The 27,929-nt window shown below is 38.2% G+C and overlaps 1 protein-coding gene across 6 annotated transcripts in view; it reads left to right on the plus strand.

Moving 5' to 3' along the window:
• Positions 1-27,929, plus strand: part of LOC136857568 (stimulator of interferon genes protein homolog) — a 219,471-nt gene that overhangs the window by 45,087 nt on the left and 146,455 nt on the right. For all 6 annotated transcript variants that reach the window (XR_010858546.2, XM_068225239.1, XM_067136333.2 and 3 more), the window contains one exon: positions 18,963-19,095. Coding sequence is in view for 5 of the 6 variants with exons in the window: in XM_068225239.1 (XP_068081340.1) it covers positions 18,963-19,095 (133 nt within the window). In the remaining variant the exon portion in view is untranslated. The remainder of the gene's footprint in view (positions 1-18,962; positions 19,096-27,929) is intronic.

A 27,929-nucleotide genomic window follows, 5' to 3' on the forward strand; every position in this document is an offset into this window, starting at 1 on the left:
TATAGAATATCATCTAGAAATGGTATGTGGGATGTATGTCATAGGAAACTCGCTGAGTATAACCTAGAGATACGGAAAGAAAAAAGGAAATCTTTGAGACTGTTCTGTGAGAAAGTGGAATCGCACACTGAAACAGCAAGGCTCCAGAATGTTCTTAAAGCAACCCATATAAATCAGGTGAGGACACTGGAGAAACCAGATGGGTCGTTTACTCAGGCGGGGAAGGACACGCTGGAGGTGCTAATGGCGTGTCACTTTCCTGAGGTTGAGGAGATGACAGAAGAAGAAACGGTTGGAACAGAGACCGGAGCTCGAAGAGCAGACTGGAACTGTGCCAACAGAATAATAAAACACAACTATGTAAAATGGGCAGTCGACACGTTTCACCCTATAAAGGCTCCGGGGGCAGATGAGATACTTCCGATACTCCTACAGGAAGGACGGGAGATACTCGTCAATGCCCTGATGGACCTCTTCAGAGCTAGTCTAGCTTTAGGGTACGTGCCGAAATCATGTTCTGAAGCTAAAGCAGTATTCATACCTAAGCCTGGAAGGGTAAATTATGCCCAAGCCAAAGCATACAGACCATTATGTTTAACCTCCTTCATGCTGAAAGCAATGGAGAAAATTCTGGATAAATATATCAAAAGAACGGTGCAACTGAACTCAACGTTACATGAAAATCAGTTTGCATATAGACCTGGCAGAACCCCTGAAGTAGCACTCCACTTGGTTTGTAAACTAGAGGAAAGCCTAGAATATAAAGAAATTGCACTAGCAGCATTTCTAGATATAGAAGGAGCCTTCAGCAATACAACCTGTGACTATGATAAAAGCATTGGAAAAGAGCAAGGTGAGTAAAAAGGTCATCAAATGGATTAAATCCATGTTAGACGGAAGGAAGATAAAAGCAACCCTGTTTGAAGAAACGCTGATGGTTAGGGCCACCTGAGGCTGTGCTCAGGGAGGAGTTCTTTCGCCTCTGCTGTGGAACCTCGTGGTGAACAAAATCATAGCTATGCTCAACGAACAGGGTTTCTGTACACAAGGATACGCAGATGACCTAGTGATTGTGGTATGAGGTAAGGTGATGAGTGTTATCCAGGACCTCAAGCAAAGATCACTCAACCTTGTGGAGAACTGCTGTTGGGAAGAACATCTATCAGTCAACCTGAACAAGATAACTTTGGTCCCTTTTACAAGAAGGAGAAAATTAGAGAGAAAGAGATCACTGAAGCTCTTTGGGCAAGATATATATATATATATATATATGTGGAAGAACAGGCACTGCACCTAGGTGTAGTGTTAGATAAAAATCTAACCTGGAATCCACATATAGAAAGGAACATAACCCGAGCCAAGAACTTGCTGTATGCATGTAAAAGAGCCGTTGGGAAGACATGGGGCCTAAGACCATCAATGGTAATGTGGATATATACAATGATCATTAGACCGTTGATGGCCTATGCTGCAATCATCTGGTGGCAGAAAGTAAGTCAGAAGTAGATTGGATAGCCTACAGAGAATTGCATGCATAGCCATAACTGTAGCTATGAGAACTACACTGACAGAAGCCTTGAAAACTTTCCTAGATCTCCCATCATTATGCAATTTCATAAAAGGACAGGCTAGAATGAGTTCATATAGATTGTAACAATCAGAGTGCTGGAATGCACAAAGACCCAATCTAGGACACTGTAAAATTAACTGAGTAATAACAGAGGAAGTTCTACACATACCTTCTGATCATATGATACCAAAGTACAACTTTGGAAAACCGTTTGAGACCCAGATAATAAAAAAAGAAGACTGGGATATCAACAAATGGAATACTTAAAAAGAAGATATAGTGTGGTGGACTGATGGCTCAAAGAATGTGGATGGCACAGGAGGAAGGATCAACGGGCGGAGACCTGAGAGATCAATACAGATGAGCCTTGGCAAACACACTACTGTCTTTCAAGCTGAAATAATAGCTATCACAACATGTCTTGAAGAAAATCTGAAAATGATCTCTAGGAATAAGAATATTTTCATTTTTACGGACAGCCAAGCGGCCATTAAGGCACTAGAGGCAGTCCGGATAATATCCAGAATTGTCTGGTATTGCCACTCACTTCTCCTGAAGCTCTCAAAGTACAACATTGTCAAAATAATATGGGTACCAGGGCATGCAGGTATAGAAGGGAATGGAAAGGCAGATAAACTTGCCAGGAAAGGGACAGAAACACATTTTGTAGGTCCAGAACCTGCATGCGGGATTTCCTATGGACAAGCCCGACACTACATAGGAAAATGGGTACAACAGAAACAATTGGTAAACTGGAAAAATACTCCAGGATGCAGGCTTGCAAAGGAACTGATAAAAGGACCAAACAAGAAGCATACTAAAGAACTGTTGAAACTCGACAGAGAAAATATAAGATGGGTAGTAGGATTATTTAATTTAATTTCTGGGTTGAACCATGTTGTAATTGTCTGCACATCATGTACAGTTTGCCGACGTTTCGAATACATTGCAGTATTCTTTGTCAAGGCGACTGAAATACCCCTACTCGATCCGAGGTAATCAGTCTCCCAGGCAGCAATTTACACTAATAGAGTGGCCCTGACCTTGGCCTTTTATATCCTAGCCTTTCTGGCTGATGTGAGCCCTGGCTGTCTCGTGAGTATTCTGGAAGGTATGTGTCACAGCCAGGTAGTGGGGGCTTGCCCGCGCTGTTATGTGATGGGGTTTCGGCCCGGGTGTTTATGTTGTGGTCTGAATGTCTTAAACTATGGCTGATACGCATCCAAGAATTATTGATTTTATATCTTTCTTCTAAGGACCACAACATAAACACACAAGCTGAAACCGCATTACATAACAGCGCGGGCAAGCCACCACTACCTGGCTGTGACACATACCTTCCAGAATACTTACGAGACAGCCAGGGCTTACGTCAGCCAGAAAGGCTAGGATATGAAAGGCCAAAGTCAGGGCCACTCTAGTAGTGTAAATTGCTGCCTGGGAGACTGATTACCTCGGATCGAGTAGGGGTATTTCAGTCGCCTTGACAAAGAATACTGCAATGTATTCGAAACATCGGCAAAATTTACGTGATGTGCAGACAACTACAACATGGTTCAACCCGGAAATTAAATTAAATAAGTCTTCACACCGTGGAAGCTTCACTTCTAAGATGGGTAGTAGGATTGTTGACAGGACACTGCCATCTGAAAAAACACGTACATAGAATTGAAGTAATAAGAGACAACATATGTAGGAAATGCAATGAAGCAGAGGAATCAGCTGAACACATACTTTTCGAATGTGAGGCGCTGGGTAGAATCAGACTCTCCACTCTAGGACTACCAGGTGAAGAGAGAGAAAAAGTCCAAGAAGACCCAATAAGAACAACCTGCAGCTTTGTGAAGGGAGCATATATATCTAGGTGGGAATAAAGGAAAACATGGTAGCAAAAGATCTTGGAGGTCGATGCTAATTAGGAACTAATATTTAGAGGCCCCGTGAAGAAAAGAAGATGTATTGGTCTGAACTGGTGTCTATTCCTCTCAGCACTTTAACATTGTAAATTTCTCTATGAAAGGATTTGTCCATACAGACATGATCCAGCTGCCATTTCCCTTTTCTCCAGTCAGGGTGTTTCCAACTTTTAAGTTTGTTCGGTCTCCTTTGTGAAGTATGTGGATTTGGAAGTGAGGTTTGTGTTCTCTACATAATTCAATAAGTCTTTGACCATTCTTATTTGTAAATTTGTGTGGAGCCCATTTTCCAATTATATTTCCGTATTGTTTTTTCTTTCCCAGTTGGGTATTGAAATCCCCTAATATAATCTTAATATTGTTTTTATTTATTTGATTTATTGTCTGTTCTAGGAGATCCTAAACATTTTCCACTTCTTTCCTGGTCTTTGTTAGAAAATTTTTCTCATTTGTGAGGGCATGGGCATTTATGACAGTATAAATTTTATTTGTTGTTTTTAAAGTTAAAGTTGCAATTCTTGGTGAGATGGCTTGAAAGTCCGTGGTAGAGTCTCTGATGTTAATATTTACTACAATCCCTGTTCCAAATTGCGGGCATTGTTTCATAGTCTTTTGTCCAGACTTTCCGGTGTAAATTCTGTATCCTTGAGATTCAAATGGATCTTCCATTGTATTTCTCATCTCTTGGAGCCCCACTATCAAAATTTTCTGTTTATTCAATTCATCAATAAAACTTTTTAAGTTTTCCTGTTTTCAATAGAGAATTAATATTGTGTGTCGCAGTGTAGTTGATTTGGCTATGCTTGATCCTGTTCTTGTCTTCTGATGTATATTTTTGTGATTGCAAACGCTCCGACTCATTGCTGTCTTTTAGGTGGCTACCCACCGAATCCGATGTAGCCATCTTCTGCTTTCTTACTGGGCAGAACGGTGGAATTCTTTTTCTAAAAGATCTTTCCATAATTGACTTTTGAAGGTAGTCAGCCTTGAGTGGAGCAAGCTCTGATTTACAACTACGGTTGTTAACCACAGGGGAATTCCGATTTAATTCACCTTCTAGAAATCTCCAATTTCCCAGGGGCTATTCAGTCTCCACAGGGAGACGAGAACCAAAAATTATATGAAGATGTTGAGTTTGGAGAATTTAATTTTCGGTTCCGGAATTAATTACGGCCCTTGGTGGTGGTGGTGGTGGTGGTGGTGGTGGTGGTGCTAGTAGTAGTAGTAGTAGTAGTAGTAATAATAATAATAATAATAATAATAATAATAATAATAATAATAATAATGTGTGTGTTTGTTACCGTGACATTAGAAAATGCAGGTTAAGTTTTCTGTGGACATATTAAACAAATGCATGCATCCAGACAGACTTACAAAACAAACAGTTGAATTCTACGAAAGGAGAATAAAGCCAAAACAGACACAATGAAATGGATTGGTGAAATCAAAACCAGTTTGAGACAGGCACGAATTACACCAGCAGATGCCCAAAACAGGGTAATCTTTAGATCCAAAATTCACAGATGGCAAGTTGAGCAAGAGGAAAGACCAAACAGGAAGACTGGAACAACCTGGCCTGGAGACGGAAAGGAAGCCCACAGTAAAAGAATGAAAGAAATATGGGCACAAAGGAAGGCAAATGAATGCCTCTAAGTACTTTGTGTAGTCCTAATGGGCTTCTTCTCATCTGCTGTATATGTAATTGATATAATAATATTGACTTCAAGTCCCACAAATTGTACAGTTTTGGGGGATGCTGACGTGCCAGAATTTTGTTCTGCAGGTGTTCTTCTATATGCGGGTCTATCTCTCAACAAATGTCTGGTGTCCTAGAACACATCCAAGTATCACCAGACTGAATAAAGACCACACCCAGTAACTTTGGTTCAGAACGATAGCGCTTTTATCATCTGAGCCAATCAGGGTGGCAAGGCATGTGGCTCTTACGTGAAGTGAATAAATGAAGTTTCATGTTTTATGTAGGCTACCATTCATCATTTCACTCTGTAACGTACTGCAATACTTTAAGCATGTAGACAAGTTTCCGATTCACCCTGTATAAAACATATAAGTCAATCCTGATCTTTTGTTTATCTCTAGGATGTTATTTTGCCTCATTGAATGCCAATTTTAACCAGTTCTCTTAGTTTTGTATTTCTGATTCTGTTGCATCTTCTCAATCATCCTGGGCACCTTAGTAACATTGTAACTTAATTTATTTCTCTCCAGTGTGGCTGTGATTTGAATCTTAACCAATGTACAATATTATATAGTAGGAAGGATCCACCTTTCAATACTCCGTTGTTAAGTTGAACCAAATAGAAGTTACAACCTGTTCATTTGGGACCGGTTTCAACACATTTGAAGTGTCATCATCAGCCAATTAGCAAAGCAGTGCAAAAATTAAGACATAAAGATCCAAAAACAACTAACACAATGATCACAGTAAAAAGAGTAAAAAGAACACCACTATTTCGTGCCGAAACAAATCTAGTTGAAGTTCATAAGCAGGTCTAGTACAAAATCCTGTTATGCTGCATTCACATATGAAGACGTATGAAGATGTTGTATTTGAGATCGATAACGAGTTAAAGGATTTGTTCTAATATGCAGACTTGAAGGATAACTCGTTATTAAACTGAACTTATGATATGCAGTTACGTATAGTTGTTGCTAGGCAGGTCTTGTAGGCATTTGTTTCTCTGGCCAAAGAGTAAAAGGTGACATAATTGAAGTCTTAGGAAAACAGTGTAGGACTTAATTTCGACAATTCGAAGCGGATATATAAATTAGAAAATAATTTAAATCTTTAAAAAGAATAAAACCAAATACAATATATAAAAAATAGGAAGAAATTTTAAAAGAAATTACAATGTGAGGCTCAACTTGAAACAGCTTGCCGTGGTGATTGATAAATGAATGGGAGGCGGTAAATATAGAAAAGGGTGGGTAATAATGAGGGTGGGAGGGAAAGGAAAATGGGGGGATATCTAGGGAGGATCATTGGGGTGTTGCGGAAGGAGGAAGTGGCATGAGAGGGTGCCTTCAAAATTTCGCTGTCAAAGGAAAACTTAAATAAAGATCTAAATATCATCCGCTCCATTGCCAAATTTAATGGTTATAATAGATATTTTATTGAACAAATTATTAACAAATTTAAACACCGTCCTAACACAACACTCTTAAAAGATAATCCTAAACCAGCTGCTTACTCCACATTCACATTCAATATAAATGCCTACAGTATTGCTAATGTCTTCAAAAAACACAATGCTGTGATTTCTTTTCGAACTAATAATAGAAACCTTGAATTATTACATAACTCCAACTCCTTAAATAAAACAAGTGTCTTTTCTAAATCAGGCGTATACCGTTTTACTCTACTTACATAGGTCAAACTGGACGTAACTTCAAAATTAGGTACTTTGAACACGTTAATGCAATAAAATACAACAGATTTTCGGCAGTGGGACAACACAAACATGACACAAAATATATTTTCACTACAATAGACCAGGATATTGAAATTCTCAGCACTCTAAATAAAGGCCCTCTCCTAGACATCACTGAAAACTGTTTTATACATCTCGACCAGTTTTTCAGTCCAAATCTTAACCTGAATGATATTTCTGAGAAGCCCAATGCCCTTTTCGATTTTCTCATCTCCATTTTAAATAACCTAAAGTCAACAAGTAAGCGATCAATCTTTCACAATTTACACAATACCCTCTCATGCCACTTCCCCCTTCTGCAACCCCCAATGATCCTCCTTAGATACCCCCCCATTTTCCTTTCCCTCCCACCCTCATTATTACCCACCCTTTTCTCTATTTATTATCTCCCATTCATTTATCAATCACCACGGCAAGCTGTTTTGAGTTGAGCCTCACATTTTAATTTCTTTTAAAATTTCTTCCTATTTTTTATATATTTTATTTGGTTTTATTCTTTTTAAAGATTTAAATTATTTTCTAATTTATATATCCGCTTCGAATTGTCGAAATTAAGTCCTACACTGTTTTCCTAAGACTTCAATTATGTCACCTTTTACTCTTCGGCCAGAGAAACAAATGCCTACAAGACCTGCCTAGCAACAACTATACGTAACTGCATATCATAAGTTCAGTTTAATAACGAGTTATCCTTCAAGTCTGCATATTAGAACAAATCCTTTATCTCGTTATCGATCTCAAATACAACATCTTCATACGTCTTCATATGTGAATGCAGCATAACAGGATTTTGTACTAGACCTGCTTATGAACTTCAACTAGATTTGTTTCGGCACGAAATAGTGGTGTTCTTTTTACTCTTTTTACTGTGATCATTGTGTTAGTTGTTTTTGGATCTTTATGTCTTAATTTTTGCACTGCTTTGCTAATTGGCTGATGATGACACTTCAAATGTGTTGAAACCGGTCCCAAATGAACAGGTTGTAACTTCTATTTGGTTCAACTTAACAACGGAGTATTGAAAGGTTGATCTTTCCTACTATATAATATTGTATATTTCTCTATTCAATACGGAACAATCATGAAATTTTTAACTTTAAAAATCTTAACCAATGCTCGTGAGATTTTAAAAATGAGTTCACGTTCCTGTGGGCCAGATTCCTTGTAAAAATTTAGGACCTGTGGTCAGTGATTAAACTGTTATCAGTCATGTAATAAAACAACAAGCTTGCTTGTCTTCAATCATATTCAGAATCTCAGCCAGTGGGATATGTAGAGAATTCTACTGAATAGATTAGAGATTTTCCAAAAGTGATTCCCAGCTTGAGTTCTTCAAGCCTTAACCAAATACTGTAAACCGTGGCACTGAGCAGCTGGCATAGGGCATTTACTAATATGGTAGATAAAATGTAACTTACATGTAATTATAAAATAACAAAACAAAATATTTTAAAATCACAGTACTGTTCCTATTTAAAAGAATTCTAGATATCTACACAAATCCATGCCTGAGAAGCAAATGGGTGTACGTCTGTTTTTTTGTGATTCTGATTTATGGCCATTTTTGTGTTCAGAATAATCAAACGCATCTGTGGAAGAAGGGCAGTTGTCCTGTTGCCATTTCCTGCAAATTTAGAGTGTGACATAGAGGCGGTAGTTGAGAGTGCTTTTATGAGGGAAAAGGGGCATGTTGGACATCTGCCTTTTGCAGAAAACTCTTAACAAAATGGACATAAGACCTTTTGCTTCTCAGGTATGAAAATGTTTGAATATTCACATATTCTGCTGTACATTCTTTGTGAGATATATGTGTGAGACATTTTTTGTGGGATTATTATGACAGTCATGGAGGTGGATGTTAGCGACATAACTGTGTTCCATATTCCGCACGCCATATTTGGATATCACAGGATTTCATTACGATGGATACCTCATCAAATCATCGAAGTCTGAAAACTGCACCACTGTACTCTTGCTGAACTTTTACAAGAATTAAGGGGGAGACTTACTTAAAAGGATCGTCACTTTGGACAAAATCTGGACTCACTCATAAGACCCATGCTTGAAGTGACAATCTAAGGAATGGTGGCACCAGGATCACCTCAGCCAACAAAAGTACACCCTGCTGAACGTGGTGGTGTGAAAGTGATGTTTATTGTAATGTATGACATCCATGGGGTCATATTGCTCCATGCTGTATCTCACAGGAAGACTTTCAATTTAAACTGCTACTGACATATTTTTGAACACAATCTTTGTCTCACACTAAGGAGAAAGCTAGCACATGCTGTCAAGGACTCCCATCCTTGTGTCACAATGGCAGTGCTGTGGTGGATCTGCTCTGTGTCTAGCATAGGGAGGTACTGGAACATGCATCATATTCACCTTTTGTGAGTCTATGGACTTATGATCTCTTTGCAGGTAGCATTACGACACAAGAAAAGCCATAGTTCATGCCATACAGCTGTCACTGTGTGGCATTGTCAATGTTGGATGAACTGACAATGTAGATTGCCTTTCACAAGTGTGACAGAAGGTGGTAGATCTGGGAGGAGATTACATTTAAACAATGCTGCCATTAGTTTTTACCCAACCTTTCTAGGTAGAGATTAAAATGTTAAGACACTTATCACTTATCACAAAATCTTTGTAGCCAGTCACGGCAGTGAATTTTCATCCAGGATCGCATGTCCTTGGATGTAAACTCTGAGACATTGTATTTACAGATTTATAATTAATGTAAAACATCTCTGAGAACATCTCCACGTTACATAAGTAGAACAGGTCATCTGCATAAAGTAAAAGGTAGATCGCTGTAAATCGGGGAATTGAAATACATTACCTGCAGCTGTCTGAGAGCCGTTTCTCAAAAATTTAAGATGCTTCAAGAATAGACTCCAGCATTGTGAAAATTGTGTGTATTTTTCTATGTGATGTGTTATGTTTTAATACAGTGCTCAACCTACTGTAAATTGAGGTATTAAGACACCTGAATCATATAAGGTATGTGTGAATTTGTGTATTTGTAACCTCAGCCTGTGTGGATAGGGTTAACTTCCAATAAGTAACCAGGGAAACCTGACCCCTACAGAGCGTGTCCCCAGGTGGCGGATAGGGCGTCCCTACAGTACGTAGGCTGGTTGAAATACCCAATACAACCCAATTCCTGGGGGCTTTAAAATACTAGGACACCCTCTCTCCAGGGGTCATAAATATGGAGAGTCCTTGCCCTGGTTTATGGGTGAAGACCTGAACGGCATCTACAGCGGAGAAGATGGACCTCGGTACGGTGGAGATGGAGGAAGGGGCAAACCCGTAGCGTCTGTACTCCAGAGGAGCGGCTACAAAAGGCGTCTGATTCCATGTTAGGCGTGGCCTAATTTGAACCTGGCAGAAGGTAATAAAATGCGTTTGGGAGTGGCGAACCCATCGTACAAACAGCCGATAAAATGAATGCGAGTGAATTGAGGTCTCAGAAAATGCTAGGGCGTCACCGTGAAGTGACGCGCAGTTCACGGTGCTCTGGGGGAACTGTGAGAAGTGGACTACCAGACATCAAAAGAATCAGTATCATCAATGTCATGACTTTGATTGGCAAGGTAGAAGAATTGATAGAGTATATGGAGAAGAAAGACATAGCAATGATGGGAATAAGTGAGACAAAATGGAAGGGGAAAGTTCAAAAAGAATTGAAGAAAGGTTATAGATTACATTAATGGTGTTGGTGTTATATTGAGAGAAGACCTAGCTCAATATGTGGACAAAATTGACCAGATCAGTGACAGGATAATTAAAGTTAGACTTGGACGTGAGAGTGGAATCAAGGATTTTATACAGGGTTATGCATCCCCCTGTAGTTATAGAAACCAAGATGAAGAAGAAGATTTGGTAATAGATTTTTGTAGAAGGAATGGATTAATTGTTGGCAATACGTCGTTTAGAAAAAAGAACTCACAAAAAATAACTAGATATGGTTGGGGAGATAGAAAGACAAAGACAATGAATGGTTGAACTTATTCTGGTGGAGAAGGAGAAACGTAGACAACTGGAATATGTGACAGCATTGCTAAGAGCAGATTTCGAAGGAGACCATAAAGTGGTGGTAGCCAAATTAAGACTTGGTAAAATAACGAAGTTAATAGAAAAAAGGGAAAGAAACATAAGGGGATGAAAATTAAAAGAGAAAGAAATAAGGGAAAAATTTCAAGAGGATCTGAAGAAAGAAATTCCCAAAGATGACGTGAACAGTGTGGAAGAGGAATGGACATGTTTCAGAAATGGATTTGTAAAGTGTGCAGTAAACACCTGTGGAAGACTATCAGGGAGGAAAAAAGAAAAGAAGACTCCTTGGTGGAACAGCAGGGTAAAGGAAGCAGTTAAAAGAGAAATAAGTGGCTTGGAGGGAGTGGATAGGCAGCAATAGTACAGAGAAATATATGAAATATATGAAAACCTACAACCTGTTTTCCAGTCAGTGACTGGGTCAGGGATGGCACTTACATTTTCACTTCCATTTTATCCTCACCCCATATCACTATATCATCTGCAAACAACATGGCTTTTGTTGCCTGTCTTCCCAATCTCCATTTAATGTTCTTATGAATTTCATCCATGACTATGACGAATAGTATGAGGGACAGTACACTTCCCTGTCAGAGACCAGTTTCAACTTTAAACCATTTTGTATTTCGTATACTAGTCTTCACACTACTAACACAATTTTTGTACATAGCTTTTATCATTTGCACTTCCACTCTGTTAACTTGCTTTTTCCTTAATGTGTCTCATACCAACTGTCTGGACACACTGTCACAAGCATGTCACTCTCTCTTCTCCCATTCTCATCATATGCCCATACCACTTAGGCTTTGTTGTTTCTAACCTGTCTTGAAGTTTCAAGATTCCTGTCCTTTTCCTTATCTCTTCATTTCTAATTCTATCCTTACTGGTCTTGCCCTCAATACCTCTTAGGAATTTCATCTCCGCTACCTGTATTCTACTTTCCTCTCGTCTTGTTGTAGTCCACAATCCAGCTGCATAGGATAGTATGGGTTCATAATAGGTTGAATATAATACTTTCTTACATTTCGTTGGGACATCTTGGTTCCACAAAATATCCCTTACACTCTGGTAGAAGCTGTTCAAATATTTAGGGTATGTGTGAATTTGTATACAGGGTGAACAAAAAATGCCGCACTTGCAGGTTGGCAGGTGATTCCTCATCCTATTGCAAGACAAAAGTTCCTATAACCAAATCGGATCTGGTGCTGTTGGAAAACAAGTCAAAAACGAGAAGCTGGCAACACTGTCACATCCTGCAGCGCATCGGAATGTAATAGAGAAATGTGCATCATCCCACTCTACCGTACCTGCCGTCCCAGCTCATTGAGTATACGGCTGGGTTAGCAAACCCACACGCACCATGGAGCTACGGCTCGAATCTACGTCGGTTTTGTGTGTGTGTGTGCGTGTGTGTGTGACATCAGGTCCCTAGTTCCCATCGTGTAACTGCGTTTGTAAACATGACATCCTGTCGTCACATGACAGTAGTCGAACACATGACAGTGTGATCCATTCAGCTGAATGCATGAGTTGACTAACCACGCAGTGCGTAACCATAACTGGTCCTGTCAAGTGTATGTAGGGCGGCTTCCTGATGGAATACATAAACAGCGAATACGGCAATATGCTTTTAGTGTTGGGTGCATCTGATAACCAAGTTTCTGCTGCTGCTCGTGAGTATGCAGCACAGTACCCTCAAAGACGCCATCCTGATAAGAATGATTTTCGTTGCCTTTAGCAACACCTGCGGGAAACCGGTAATCTTCGTCCACAAGTAGTGGACAGAGGTCATCCAAGGACTAGACGTACTCCACAAGCAGAGGACGACATCCTTGAAGCCGTTCACCAATCACCTCGGCGAAGTACCCGTGATATTGCAAGGCAGTTCCAGGTATCTCAAACACTGGTTGTTGACGTGTTGCACAATGAAAAACTGCATCCATATCATTACACATTAACTCAACACTAGCGGCCAGAAGACCACATTCAGCGAGTACAGTACTGTGAATGGCTTTTGCAACAAGTTGAAGATAATGAACATTTTATAAAGAATGTGATATGGAATGACGAATGTAGCTTCACTCGGGAAGGTATTTTCAACCATCACAACAGCCATTATTGGTTTGACCACAACCCACATGTCACCCGTGAACGTGGCTTTCAGGCACGCTTTGGCATAAACCTGTGGGCTGGAATCATGGGAGAAGTGCTTTTAGGCCCTTACCTGTTGCCGGACAAGTTGAACGTGCCCCGCTATTGTACGTTTCTGGGCAATACTTTGCCTGACGCTTTAGAAAACGTTCCACTTGGTGTTCGGCGACAGCTATAGTTTCAGCATGATGGTGCACGGCCACATTTTGGAATGACTGTGCGTAACTGGTTAAATGAAGCATTTCCAGGAAATGAATTGGTCATGGAGGTCCAATGTTCTGGCCTCCATGTTCCCCGGACCTTAATCCACTAGATTTTTATTTGTGGGGGCACTTAAAGGAACGTGTTTATAGTAATCCACCCATGGATGTAAAAGACCTAATAGCTCGCGTGCATGCTGCATCGGCAATGGTGGATGCAGGTGTGTTGCATAGGGTCCGGTAAAGTATGCTCCAGCGTGTGGCGAAGTGTTTGCAAATGCAAGGTGGGTGCTTTGAACATCTGCTGTGAACTGAACGTTGCTCTTAAGATAAGACTGGACGTCACACGTACACTATGGAATTATTGTGCGTAGCATAATGGGCAATCCAGTGTAGCCTACATACTGTACTGTATTGTGTTTCCTTGTACTGCATGATGATGATGATGATGATACTGTATCCACTATTATGTTCTATGTATTGGCTTTATTTGTGCCATGGACAAAACAAAGTGGTCATTTATGTCTGTAAGAAGTTCATGTTACGTTTGAATGTTTAAATAAAGGTAACTGTAACAGTAAGACAGAACATAGTGTATTGCATAGTGGAGGTGTACATTGGATACAATTTGATACATTAACTGAAAAAATAAATTGGCGCGAACGCGACTCAAAGATTGGCGCGTCCGCACAGCCAGTATTAATGGCATTACCTCGTCTCACTGAGCTAATGAGACAGCTCCGGCAGAGCGCCGAGTTCATCCGACCTGTACTTGGCCATGCTGTACGCTGTTACAGCATTGCCAGAGCCTCATTTCTTAACTCGCATTTCTATTAAACCTATTGGTAAGACTAGGTTTTGCAAGATAAACATCTGCATACACCCAGCATCAGTGGGTAGGGTCTGACACATCCCACTCTGACGAGTCTAGTGTCAGACCTAAGACGAAACGCTGGTTAATAGAGCAAACGCCTGAAAAGCCGTACATCTGATATGTTTTTGACATGCTCTATTGGTGAAAAATATCTGATTCCCTCCACGGGAATTTAGAATTTTCCATTCGGAATTGCTAGGCGGGCAATAATTCCAGTGTGGAGATTTATCTCCCATATGCAGTTATCAGACTGTGCCTCATATATTGGCTTCTGATAAGCTCATCTGCATACACCCGGCATCAGTGGGTAGGGTCTGACACATCCCACTCTGACGAGTCTAGTGTCAGACCTAAGACAAAACGCTGGTTAATAGAGCAAACGCCTGAAAAGCCTTACATCTGATATATCTATTTTATAACCGTTGACTGAAGCTAAGTTTTTTATAAATTGAATTTCTTTCTTTAAACTATTATCAGAAAGTGGCATTTTGAAGGCTCTGTATATCAGACTAAAAAAAGCGTCTTGTTTCTGTGATTTTGGGTGTAGGGAATCTTTTTTAATAGCTATTGGAACGTAAGATGGCTTTCTATAAATCTGAAAGTTAAATTTATTTTCTGTTCGTGTTACTGTAATATCTAAAAAGTTTAACAAATTATTATTTTCTTCCTCCTTAGTGAATTTTACTCTTTGGTCTAGATTATTTAAAAAAGTTTAATATATTATCACTGTCATTAAGTTTGCTATCTATTATAACAAAGGTATCATCTACGTATCTCAACCATAAACGTAGTCCTTTTGTGTTTGATTTTATTTTACTGTGCTCTAGATGATTCATGTTAAATATTTGCTAAAATTCCTGATGTGGGGTCACCCATCCCCAAACACATTTGTTTGTAAATTTTATCATTGAGTGTGAAATAATTGTTGTTTAAAACAAAATTTAATAGATTTATAAACTCTTCTATTTCGTACGTACTTAACTTGCCCTGTTTAGTTAGATTAGATTTGATGATTTCAATGGTTTCTTTAATAGGTATGCTTGGATACGTATTGGTTATATCATAGGAACATATCCTGTGATGTGGTTGTAAGCTAAAACTGTTTAATTTTTTGCAAAATTCAATTGAGTTGTTTATGATTGAATCGCTATTAAATTTGTAATGTTTCTCTAAAAATTGGTGTAAACATTTTTGAGATTTTTATAAGTAGGACTCCCTCTACTATTGATTATAGGTCTAACAGGCATATTTGCTTTGTGGATTTTAGGTAAAGCTTTAGCTGTTGGTAATTTGGGATTCATATTAATCATTTTTTGATACTCTTGTTCGTTTATTAAAAAAGTAGAATTTTTAAGTATGTTCTTTAGATTCTTTTGTATTTTATTTATAGGGTCTTTGTTAGTTAGTACATAATTTTTTTCCAAAAAAACTCTTCTGTTTTGCTAATGTAATCATGTTTATTTAAAAGAACTGTAGTTTCACCTTTGTCTGCTTTAGTTACTATAACATTGTTATTTTTAATTTTGGTTCTTAAACCAGAAGCAAGAAAACTCCGTCAATTACAACCCCGCCCTCCTGCATCCAGTCAGTGTGATTTTTGTGGGTGTATGTTTTATGCCAGGATTGCTCTGTTTAGTCATCGCAAACACATCCATAAACTGAGTTGAACTGCTCACTTTATGCAGGAAAAAGTTATATATATATATATATATATATATATATACTCAGATCGAGTTACATATGATGATGAATGTTAAGCTAGTAGTAAGCTCAACCTATAGTATTGTAAGCCATAGTGGTAAGCACAGTGTGTGAATTTGTGTAAGATGATGTCGGATTTAGAATGTTAAACTAGTAGTATTTTTTGTAATATTTTCTTTCCATGGAAATGCTTGTTTTAACTTTATCATCACACTACTGCAAGTCATCATTGCCACTGGGATATTTCCCAGTTGTGATGTATTTGTTAATAATAATAATAATAATAATAATAAATTTTTTTTTTTTTTTTTTTTTTTTTTGCGAGGGAGTATGGAAAATCTTTCATAAGACGCTTGTGAGGGTCCGCACTCAACAAGTGTGTGGAGATTCTTACCCACTAAAAACCACACTCCCTTTTCCCACGACGTTTATCTCCGCCCCGGAAACCGCTCTCGCATCACTTCAGGACGGATGTCGTGCTTAATTCATCTTGTGCTTCATCTTCCTTCTTCTGCTTTACTGTCTGTCGTAATCGTCCAGGTGCTTCTTCTTCTGACGCAGAATATTTTCTACGTAGACTGCCACCTGGTCCCAAGATTCTTAACTTCGTAGCATTACTGACACGATCCCTCCTGGCGTCAGTTCTCCCTGCATAACTTCTAAGCATCTTCTTTGTGGCAGCCAATGAACACACACAAAGAAAGTATGTAATACGTCATGGATATCACCGCAGTATATGCACACCGGACTGGTTGTTAGCCCTAGCCTATGAAGAAATTTTCGGAAGTATCCATGACCTGTCAAGAACTGTGTGAGATAGTAGTTCACTTCACCATGAATTCGGCCAACATATACGCCCAGAGAAGGTATCAGTCTTTTCGTCCATTTCCCTCTAGAGTCATCTTTCCATCTTGTTTGCCATCGTTGCATTCTGCGACTAAGAGCCAAAGCCTTTGCCCTTTTCCTTCCTAGCTCTTCTTGTGTGAGCCAAATTTTTTGTCTTTCGAAGGCCAACAAGTCAATAGGAGCTACTGCTGTTACTACTAGAATCGCAGGTTCTGATACTGTGCGATATGCGCAAGCAATCCGTAAAGCTGCTCTCCGTTGTACAGCCGCAATTCTTGTCCAATATTTCGCAATTTTTAACGATTCAGCCCAAATTTCCGAACCGTATAGCAGTATCGATTGAACAGTCGACATGAGAAGCCTGAAATTGTCCTCCTGACGAGGAAAAGGATTAATACTGTTGTACTGATGCAGATCGGCCAGATAGCCATCGAAACAACTAGGAGCACAAAATATCTTGGTGTAACGCTTGATACTAAGCTTACATATTGGGACAACATCCAGCGGGTAACAGATAAGGCAGCGAAAACCATGACTGCATTGAGTAGATTCATGGGAAATATCAAGGGGCCGAAATCTAGTAAAAGGCGGCTTCTGATAATAATGATAATAATGATGATAATAATAATAATAATAATAATAATAATAATAATAATAATAATAATAAATCTTGTGAAAGCAACTCTTACTGATACAGCCAGAATAAAATTCAGAGGGGAACTGTCCCAGAGCTTTGAGATCACAACAGGTGTTAGACAAGGGGATGGCTTATCTCCAATCCTCTTTAACTGCCTACTTGAAAAAGTCATTCGTGAGTGGACGAAAATGCTAAAGGATGACTCTGGATTGAGAATAGGCTACAAGAGAAACAAGTTAACAGTCAACTGTTTAGCCTTCGCATACAACCTTACACTCCTGGCATCCAGTGTGGAGGAAGCTATCCATCCAGTATCCTCTCTTGACCACATAGCAGCTAAAGTAAGGTTGAAGATCACCATCAACAAAACACAGTTTATCACCAACATCAGAGATGCATCCAAATCAATCCCACTGGGGGACAAAGCAGTACAAAGGACTAACTCCTTCAAATACCTAGGAGAATGGATAACCCCAAACATGAATGAAGATCAGGCCATGAACAACAGATGCATCAAATTGGAAAGCGCCTACCACCTATGTAAGAGTATGTACAAATCCAAATCCCTCTCCCTTAACCTCAAAATCAGGCTTTACACTACTGTAGTGAGACCGTCAGTACTATACACCTCAGAATGCCTAAACATGGTAAGAAAAGGGCAACTTCGAAAACTGGAGCTGAAGGAAAGGAAGATCCTGAGAAAAATCATGGGCCCTATTAAAGAAGGAGGCAAGTACAGAATCAGGCACAACAATGAACTGTACCAACAATTGGAGAGCACTACAACATCTATGAGGAAGAAGAGATTGAACTTCTATGGTCATGTCATGTGAATGGACAATCAGAGGCTCTCCTCCAGAATCTTCCACACCATCTCTAGAGGGAAAGCGACTAATGCCAAGTGGGCAAGACTTGTCAGAAAAGACCTTCAAGAATTGGACTTTGCTCCCAGTGAAATCTATGACAGGAATAAGTACAGAATGTTGATCAGAACATCAAACTCCCTCCAGTCACTAACAGAAAAAACAGCACATCTGGGAGGAGGTGTGAAATGGACTCAGGAGCGAAAAGACATTCACAGTGCAAGAATGAAGGAGTACTGGTCAAAGAAGAAAGCTGCTAGAGATAAGAACCACGTGGTCCATAGCAGGCCCAAACGGAACTGAAAAAGTAAGAAGTGTCATTGATGTAAAATATCTCAGTGATGGTTTTTAACTCAATTGAAGGAGGGAGTTAAGAGGTAAATAAAAATATTTTTATTGTTTGATGCATTCCGGTTCTAAGTGGAGTGAATGATTTTTGTCCTCACTTTATCTCTGTGAACTGATTAATTCCTTAGCTTTTTGTTTTGCCTGTTACATTTGTTCTTAGGTCGCTGTATTTAGCATTTCTTGTATGCCAATTTTTTTCTCCAAAGGAATGTCATTTCGAACTTCCAACGTATCAACTTATTGGCCCATTCAACCTTGGCATTATGAGACATTTTCAATGCAATGCATGTAATTGAGGAAATTCGAAAATTGTTTAGTGTCATTTCATTAATTCTTTACTAGGACAAAAGCCAACTTATGGATAATATCCAAATGGAAAGAATGCAACCTTTGGACTATGGCAGTGGAATGGCTTTAAATTTCTTTTATGGCTATCTCCGGCTGGTACTTCCTACTAAAGGAGAAGGTGATAAAGGTTTGTATCCCTTTTAGTTCTTAGGTATAAGAATTCTAGAATAGTGATGGGACATTCAATTCATTTTACTGAATCGATTCATTTGATTCCGTTCACGTTACTGAATCGATACAGTGATCCGATTCACGGCTCATTGGTCACCGCTCCTACTGCATCTGTGTAGTATGTGCTGATAAGACAGCAGCAACAGCATTCAGTGCTCACAGCTGCCATCTGGTCTTCATACTATGAACTCCTTTCTTAGAAAAAACTGCTAGTTACTCTAATGCATCGAAGGTTTCCCGCGACGCAGGGTGGGAAAGGTTAGGATTAGGAAGGTAGCAGCCATGGCCTGAATTAAGGTACAGTCCCAGCATTTCCTGGTGTGAAAATGGGGAAACTACGGAAAAACCATCTTAACGGCTGCCGACGGTGGGATTCGAACCCACCATCCCCCGAATGCAAGCGCATAGCCACGCAATATTAACCGCACAACAACTCGCTCAGTCATTTTTTAAAAAAGTATTTTTCTATCAGCTGAGGATTTTTTTAATAGTCATATTTTGTATAGGCTACCCGAGATGTACAGTAGCCCGCTGGTTTTCTGATTCAACATACTGTTATTGCGTCTATCCACATATGATTGAAGTCTTGTGCAACGATGTGACATATGAACTGAGAGAATACTGAGCCGTTCTTCCCAATATAAAACAGGTACTTTTGAGTGGTCATGAGCATGACTCATAGTCATAGGGCAGGCTAGAGTCGAGTTTAATTGTCAAATATCGACTAAGTTATAATACTAAGATTCATTAAAATAATAAATAGTATAACCTAATAGCCTACCTACTTACTAGCTACTTCAGAATTATGTTGTGACTACCTTTTTAACACTGCAAATAAATCCATCTATTATTTAAACCTCCCTGTAAGAAGAGGACAGTGAATGCAAATGGGTATTATTTTCAAATGAGCTGAGCTCGAGAGTCCATTATAGCATACGATTCTTTCAGTGTAGCATGGCTCACTGTATGTCTCGCTGCAGTGAGCCGATAAGGAGCCGTGTGTATCTTGTGTCTCACTCAGCCGTGCTCGTTCACGATTCTTTCGATGTGCCATGGCTCACTGTATGTCTCGCTGCAGCGGAAGCTCGGCTCTCCGCGTGTCCAGTGAGCCGATAAGGAGCCGTGTGTATCATGTGTCTCACTGAGCCACGCTTGTTCACGATTCTTTCGATGTGCCATGATTCACTGTCTAGCTGCAGCGGAAGCTCGGCTCTCCGCGTGTCCAGTGAGCCGATAGGGAGCCATGTGTATCATGTGTCTCACTGAGCCGCGCTCGTTCACGATTCTTTTGATGTGCCATGATTCACTGTCTCGCTGCAGCGGAAGCTCGGCTCCCCGTCAACGTCCAGTGAGTGCGCCACTCAGCACTGTCTGCTGGGAGTAAGCTGAATCATGTGCCGTGAGCTCGCCGTTCCTGTAAATCGATTCACTCGGAGACTTGAATGAATCGATACACTGCTTCGAATCATACATTCAGTAGCCAACACTATTCTAGAATGCTATGATAACTTACATGTATTGGTACAAATTTGGTCTTCTGATGTTTCTTCAGTATATTGTCATATCTCCATATTGTCATATCCTACTGTTTAAAGTTTTTTTCATTGATGATGTATGTGCCTTTTTTCCATTTCCACTTTCATTATGGTAGTGTGGTCTCTTCAGAATATCCTCGAAGATTATGTTTACTCCTCATGATTGATAACATTTACATCCTTGGGCATCATTTGTAAATAATGATTAACACTGCACTCATTACCACTGTTGAAGCAAGACCGACTCCAATCCTCAGACCTTAATGCTACTCTCGATCATTCAAAGATGGCGAATAGAGTAGCCGGAATTGTTGGAAATGTGGGCTTGTTTTGGTTTGTTGTTATCGTACATAGTCGGTGTAATTTTATGAAATTTGATGATAAATGTTAGTTTCCTTGTAGAATAAAGGTGTGCGAGTGTATTTATATGAGTGGGTGGACACATAGGATCTGTAATTGTACGCAGTAATGTGAGAATGTGCTTGTTTTGATCGTGTTTTTACCCATTAAAGAACATGAGTGCACTACGTGGACCAGGTTTTATTCTAACTATGGCAATGCCTCTCATACAACTATTCTTAAGTTTCCCACGGAATAGAACATTAAGAGAGAAATGGATCTGGAATATACATCGTGATTATTTTGAAGTCCATGACAAAACTGCAGCGTACATACATCATTTATAGAATAAGCCTGAGGTTAGAGAAGCCATTTCTCTACTTCCAAACTATTTGTGTTCGTCAAAAAATATTAATTTGGATAGAATATAATTTATATTGTGATATTCCGTCAGTGTCTATGTGCTTCAAAGTGTCGAGTGATTTAGATGCAAGCGTATTTTACATTAATCTGTGCTTTGCCTGTGGAAATGTGTGGTTGGATCTTGGAGTATAACAAAACTTATAAGTGTGACAGGTGGAGCAATCTGTATACTGTTACACAGAAGAAATAGTGACTTAGAGGGATTAGCTGGGTTTGTAACGTTGGGTTTTACACTTCCAACACCTTCCGATTCATGCTGTGGTTATCTGTTATCAAGCAGACTGCGCCAAACTGAAGCTCGTCGTTAAATACCAATGTTTAGTCAAAAGTGTTTATGCACTCATGTTATTTAATGAGTAAAAACCTATTATATCTTCAGTGTCTGAACGTTTCATTACTAAGGTTACTTACTATCATTGTGTGAAGTGCTGTTATGCCATATGTCAACATTATGTTAACATTACCAGGGCTGTTCATTGGATTAACATAATCATTTCGGGTGTACTTGGGCTGAGTGACTCAGACGGTTAAGGCGCTGGTTTTCTGACCCCAAGTTGGCAGATTCGATCCTGGCTCAGTCCGGCGGTATTTGAAGGTGCTCAAATACGTCAGCAACATACCACTTAGTTGAGCAGCTCGTCTCCTTTCTCCCAAGTCTTCCCAGCCCAAACTTTGCAATATTTTTGTAACACTACTCTTGTCGGAAATCACCCAGAACAAATCGAGCTGCTTTTCTTTGGATTTTTTCCTGTTCCTGAATCGAGTAATCCTGGTAAGAGTCCCATACACTGGAACCATACTCAAGCTGAGGTCTCACCAGAGACAAATATGCTCTCTCCTTTACATCCTTACTACAACCCCTAAATACTCTCATAACCATGTGCAGAGATCTGTACCCTTTATTTACAGTTATATTTATGTGATTACCCCAATGAAGATCTTTCCTTATATTTATACCTAGGTATTTACAATGATCCCCAAAGGTATAAATTCAGTTACATGTCTGTACAAGAATGATTTTGATCTTTGTATAATTTAAATAACTTAAATGTTTCTGGATGTTTCTTTTCACTGAAATATCTATATTTGCATAATAGTGCAACATGGAAACTACACTAAAGGAGAATGGCAACTGGATCACGTCTGCATGGACAAATACCACTACAAAGAGATCTATAACCTTGAAGTCCTCCGAGGAATAGACACAGGTTCACTTCACTATGTACTTAAAATTAAAATTTAACTCGCTCCCCAGAGGAGACAACAAAAGCAAGCCCCTAAAACTAAAAGAAAAGTAGATCCTACCCAGTTAATCAACAACGAAAATTACCAGAAAGCAACTAGAAAAATAAAAATCACAGATAAACTTGAAGACTTAAACAAGACCTTAAACAAATTGCAGAAGACCTGGCTCCAATTAAACCACGTAAAAAACACCAATGGTGGAACAGTGAATGTGATGAAACAGTGAAGAAAAGACATCAGGCATGGCTATTACATCAGTCCCAAAAATCAGTAATATCCTATCAAAATCTAGTAAAACAGAGAAAAGAAACTACCCAAGTCTTAAGAAATAAAAAGACAGCATCATAAGGACACAGTGCAGTTAATTGAACAACAATTCAATAAAACTCAATCAAGGGACTACTTACAAAACCTTCAGAAAACAGCTCCAAAAATATGAACCCCTGACCGCATAGGATCACTTTAGTAAGAAGAAGAAGAAGAAGAAGAAGAAGAAGTGCAATTGAAGAGTTTTTTTTTTTTTTTCACACTTGGGATTTTTGGATTGTAAAGTCACATCTTGTGTTTCAGATTCCATGTAAAACTGAGAAGTTTTCTGGCTCTGATCATATCATCAGCATTAGAGTAAAACTACAAGCTTCCTCATAAATCTATGCAGTATAGTCAGACTCACAACCTTTGTGTACTGAACATTATTATCCCACAATAACTTCTGTTCTTCATTTGTCATTTCCTCAGTTACATTTTTAGAAACTCAAACCTTGATGTTGATGAATATTTACAATACTATAAAACTGCATGGTAACTCATACTCGTGGTATCCTTAAAAATAATTTGCAGGAGAACTATAGAAAACTAGCAGTTAACCGCAGCTTTGCTCGCGTGATTTTGTAATGTGATCAAAGTATTCGTTTCTTGATACTGTACTAAGACATTATCTGAAAATCCCTAAAATATAAAAACTCAGCGAAAAATTCATTTTCATTTACCCAGAAACTCTTTACCACGTTTGTGGTATTGCCTTTTGGAACTAAGATGACCATGTAACATAGAACTGTACATGTGAAAAACAGTCTTCTCTCAAGTTGAAAAAAACATGTTTCTTTATTTTTAAGGAGATTCCAAATACCAATTTCCATATCTGTAACATCTTCAGTTTTTGAGATATAAGTATCCCCATAAGTAGAATTCAGCCTCTTTATCAGTCCTTGCCCCACCCTCACCCCCACCTCAATGGATTTTCCGAAAACAAAAAAACATTTCTTTATTTTTTAAAGGAGATTCCAAATACCAATTTTCACGTCTGTAACATCTTCAGTTTTGAGATATAAGGAACCTCATAAAAAATTATTCAACTCTTTTTTCACTTCTTTTCACCTCGTTAAGTGCTTTCCTGAATAAAATTGTTCTCCTGTATTTTTAAAGGACTTCCCAAATACCAAGTTTCATGTCTGTAACATCTTAAGTTTTTAACATATACTGTAGATATACTGGTACTAATTTTAAAAATTCACCCGCTTTTTACATATTTTCAGCCCCTTAAGTAAATTTTCCAAAAAAAAAAAGTGTGTTTTTTTATTTTTAAAGGAGATTCAAAATACCAACTTTCACATCTGTAACAGCTCAGTTTTTGAGATATAAGTATCCTCTTAAATAGAATTCAACTCCTTCATTACTTATTTTCAACCCCTCCACTTAAGTCGATTTTCCAAAAACAAAAAAGTACGTGTTTCTTTATTTTTAAAAGAGATTCCAAATACCATTTTTCATGGCTGTAACAACTTTAGTTTTTGATATATAAGTATCCTCATACAAAGAATTCAACTAAATTTTCAATTCATTCATCCCCCTCCGTAAGTGGATTTTCAAAAACAAAATAATATGTGTTTCTTTACTTTGAAAGAAGATTCCAAATACAGATTTTCATATCTGAAACATCTGCAATTTTTGAGATATAAGTATCCTCATAAAAATAATTAAAATCCTTTTTCACCCCACCCCCATTAAATTGATCCCACTCAAAAATGTTTAAAGGAGATTCCAAATACCAGTTTTCACATCTGTAATCTTCAGTTTTTTAGATATATGTATCCTCATAAAAAGAATTCAATTATTTCACTTTCTTTCACCCTCCCCCTTAAGTGAATTTTCCTAAAACAAAAAATGTGTTTGTTTGCTTATAAAGGAGCTTCCAAGCACCAGTTATCATGACTGTAACATCTTCAGTTTTTGAGATATATGTGTCCTCATAAAAGGAATTCAACTCCTTTTTACCCCCCTCCCCCCACCTGGCCGCAGTTGATTTTCCACCCAAATCCGTGTTTATTTTTAATGGAGATGTAAATACCAATTTTCACTTCTATAAGAACTTAAGTCTTTATGAGATATAAGTATCCTCATACAAATAATTCGATTAATTTTCAATTCTTTCATCCCCCTTAATTGGATTTTCCGAAATCAAAGGAATATGTGTTTCTTTACTTTTAAAGGAGATTCCAAATACCATTTTTCATGGCTGTAACAACTTTAGTTTTTGAGATATAAGTATCCTCATACAAATTATTCAACTAATTTTTCAATTCTTTCATCACCCTCACTGTAAGTGGATTTTCAGAAAACAAAAATTACGTTTTTCTTTAATTTTAAAGGAGATACCAATTACCAATTTTCATGTCTGTAACATCTTCAGTTTTTGAAATATCAGTATCCTAACAACAACATTTTCAGTCCATTTTAACCCCCCCCCCCCCAAGTGGTTTTCCAAAAACAAAAAAATACATGTTTGTTTATTTCTAAAATAGATTAAAATACCAATTTTCACTCCAGTAACATGTTAAGTTTTTGAGATATACTGTAGATATGCTCATTTTTAAAATTCACCCGCTATTTAGTTCCCCTTAAGTGGATTTTCAGAAAACAAGTTATCTGTGTTTATTTTTACAGGAGATTCCAAATACCAGTTTTTACGTCTGTAACATGTTATGTTTTTGTGATATACTGTAGATATAGTCTTTCTAAAAATTCATCCTCTTTTGTCATTCCTGCTCACCCCCTCATTAATTGGATTTTCCAAAAACAAAAAAAATATGAGTTTATTATGAAATGTAATTCCAAATACCAATTTTCATGTCTGTAATGTCTTCAGTTTTTGAGATATAAGTATCCTCATAAAAGGTATTCAACCCCTTTTTCACCTTTTTTCAGCCCCCTTAATGGAATTTTCCAGAAACTAAAAATACATGTTTCTTTATTTTTAAAGGAGATTCCAAATACCAACTTTTTGTCCGTAAACGTTTAAGTTTTGGAGATACAGATATACTCATTTAAACAATTCACCCCCCTTTTCATCCCCTTAGCAACAGAATATCCAGAAATCCTCCCTTAGCCAGCACCTGCACTCTAATATAAGTGTATCCCAAAATTTCATTCCTTTATGTCCAGTACTTTTGGCTCTGCAATGATGAATCAGTCAGTCAGGACATGTTATTTTATACAAGTATATTGTACCAGGAATGCCTATGGCCTGGAACATAGTTTTTAATTAAAAGAATGTCTGCAATGGGACAGTTCAAATACATGAGTGGAACGCATGAGGTAACAGGACAGCACGGAGCCGCAAGCGAGTGAGCTATGTAGCCAGCTACAAGCAGGCGGATGATGCAATCATATGCTTACAATATTGTGATTTTCTATATCCCACCTTTTCAATACAATTGGTTTTATGTTGTTAGATCATAATGCTACAACACTGTTTTATAGGGACATGTTTCGCTTGAATTTCAAGCATCCTCAGCCTATATAATCATCTCAAGGTTAAGACCTGTCGTATTTGATTAGTTTTGACAAATTTGTGCTTAATTATAATTCTAACAATAATGTAATAAAATATATAAACATAGGAATTTATGAACACATTAATAATTTAACAATATGAATGACTATACTAAAATTGGAATAACCGTTAATTCTAAAGATATTGACATCCAAAACACAGTGTCTTCAAATGTTGAAAATTTGGCTAAAATTGTTTTCTCAAAATTCTAGTTTATTAAAAACAATTATAATTTGACTTCTTAGTTAAAGCTTGAGTCGTAATTATAGTTAAAACTTCTTGGTGTCTTAAGATTAAAATCTTGGATCCGTTTGGAATTCAGCTTCTTCTTTGAATTTTGAGGATTGCTACTGTAATTTAATAGTTTTGGACAGTAAAATGTTGAATTCGTTAGTTTCATCAAACTAGTCTTGTTTTTACGATCAGATTTTCCGTTGGTAGTAGATTGTATTTATGAAGTATTTAGTCAAAAGGGACGTCAATCCAAAATCTTGAGCAGTTGATTTGTTTCTTTCATAATATTTGAATGATGGTGCGTCTGTAACAATGGAAATTTACGTGAATAATGTTGTGTGTTATTGTGCTTTTACAGTGATCTGATGGTATGTATTCACTTACCCCTTTGACTGCTACTACGAAACCTTGTGGACTTTGTTACATTACGGTGACTGTTATCTGTTGTGGTTCTACTCCTTCTGTTATACGTATGGAAAAGCTCTTGTGGAGGACGGGTAGGGGATTTAGGGGAAGAAATATTAGGCGAGGCGTTAGACATTGGCGTATCATGTGGTGAGGAGTCCTTATCTGTTGTCGGGGTGGGGGTAGGGTAGGAGACTGTAGGCGGTGCGTTGGGCCTTGGCATGTTGTATGGAGAGGAATCTTTATGTGTTGAAGTAGTTTCTGTGGTGGGAGTTTTCAGATTAAAGATCTTAAAGTATTTATTATCTGATTTGAAAGTTTGTTATAATATTGGCAATTGCTCTATTAACGGACTTTTTATATCGATCGCTGCATTCAGGTTTTTTTCCTTATTAAAATATTGGTCCAAACAAATATATATATTTTCAAACTCCGTCATTAGCCTCCCCTTTTCAATCCTTTTGATTATTGTGAGGTCTTTGTCTATTGAAGTATATTGATGGCCGGTTTCTTTCATATGGTTACTCATTGCGGAATATTTATTATGTTTTAAGGCATTAAAGTGTTCCATGTATCTAGTAAGGAAGCTGCAGCCAGTTTGGCAAACATATGAAAATTTACACTGTGCGCATGATAGTCTGTATATTCTGGAGCCTTGAAATTTGTTATTGTTGGAGTTTACTATGTTATGATTAAAGAGTAAGTTTTTATTGGTGTTGTGTGTTTTGAAGGCTATTTGCATATCCCGTTTTTTCAGTGGGTTTGCTATTTGATGAA

The sequence above is a fragment of the Anabrus simplex genome, chromosome 1 (assembly GCF_040414725.1).
Source record: "Anabrus simplex isolate iqAnaSimp1 chromosome 1, ASM4041472v1, whole genome shotgun sequence".
Classification (NCBI taxonomy): Eukaryota; Metazoa; Arthropoda; class Insecta; order Orthoptera; family Tettigoniidae; genus Anabrus; species Anabrus simplex.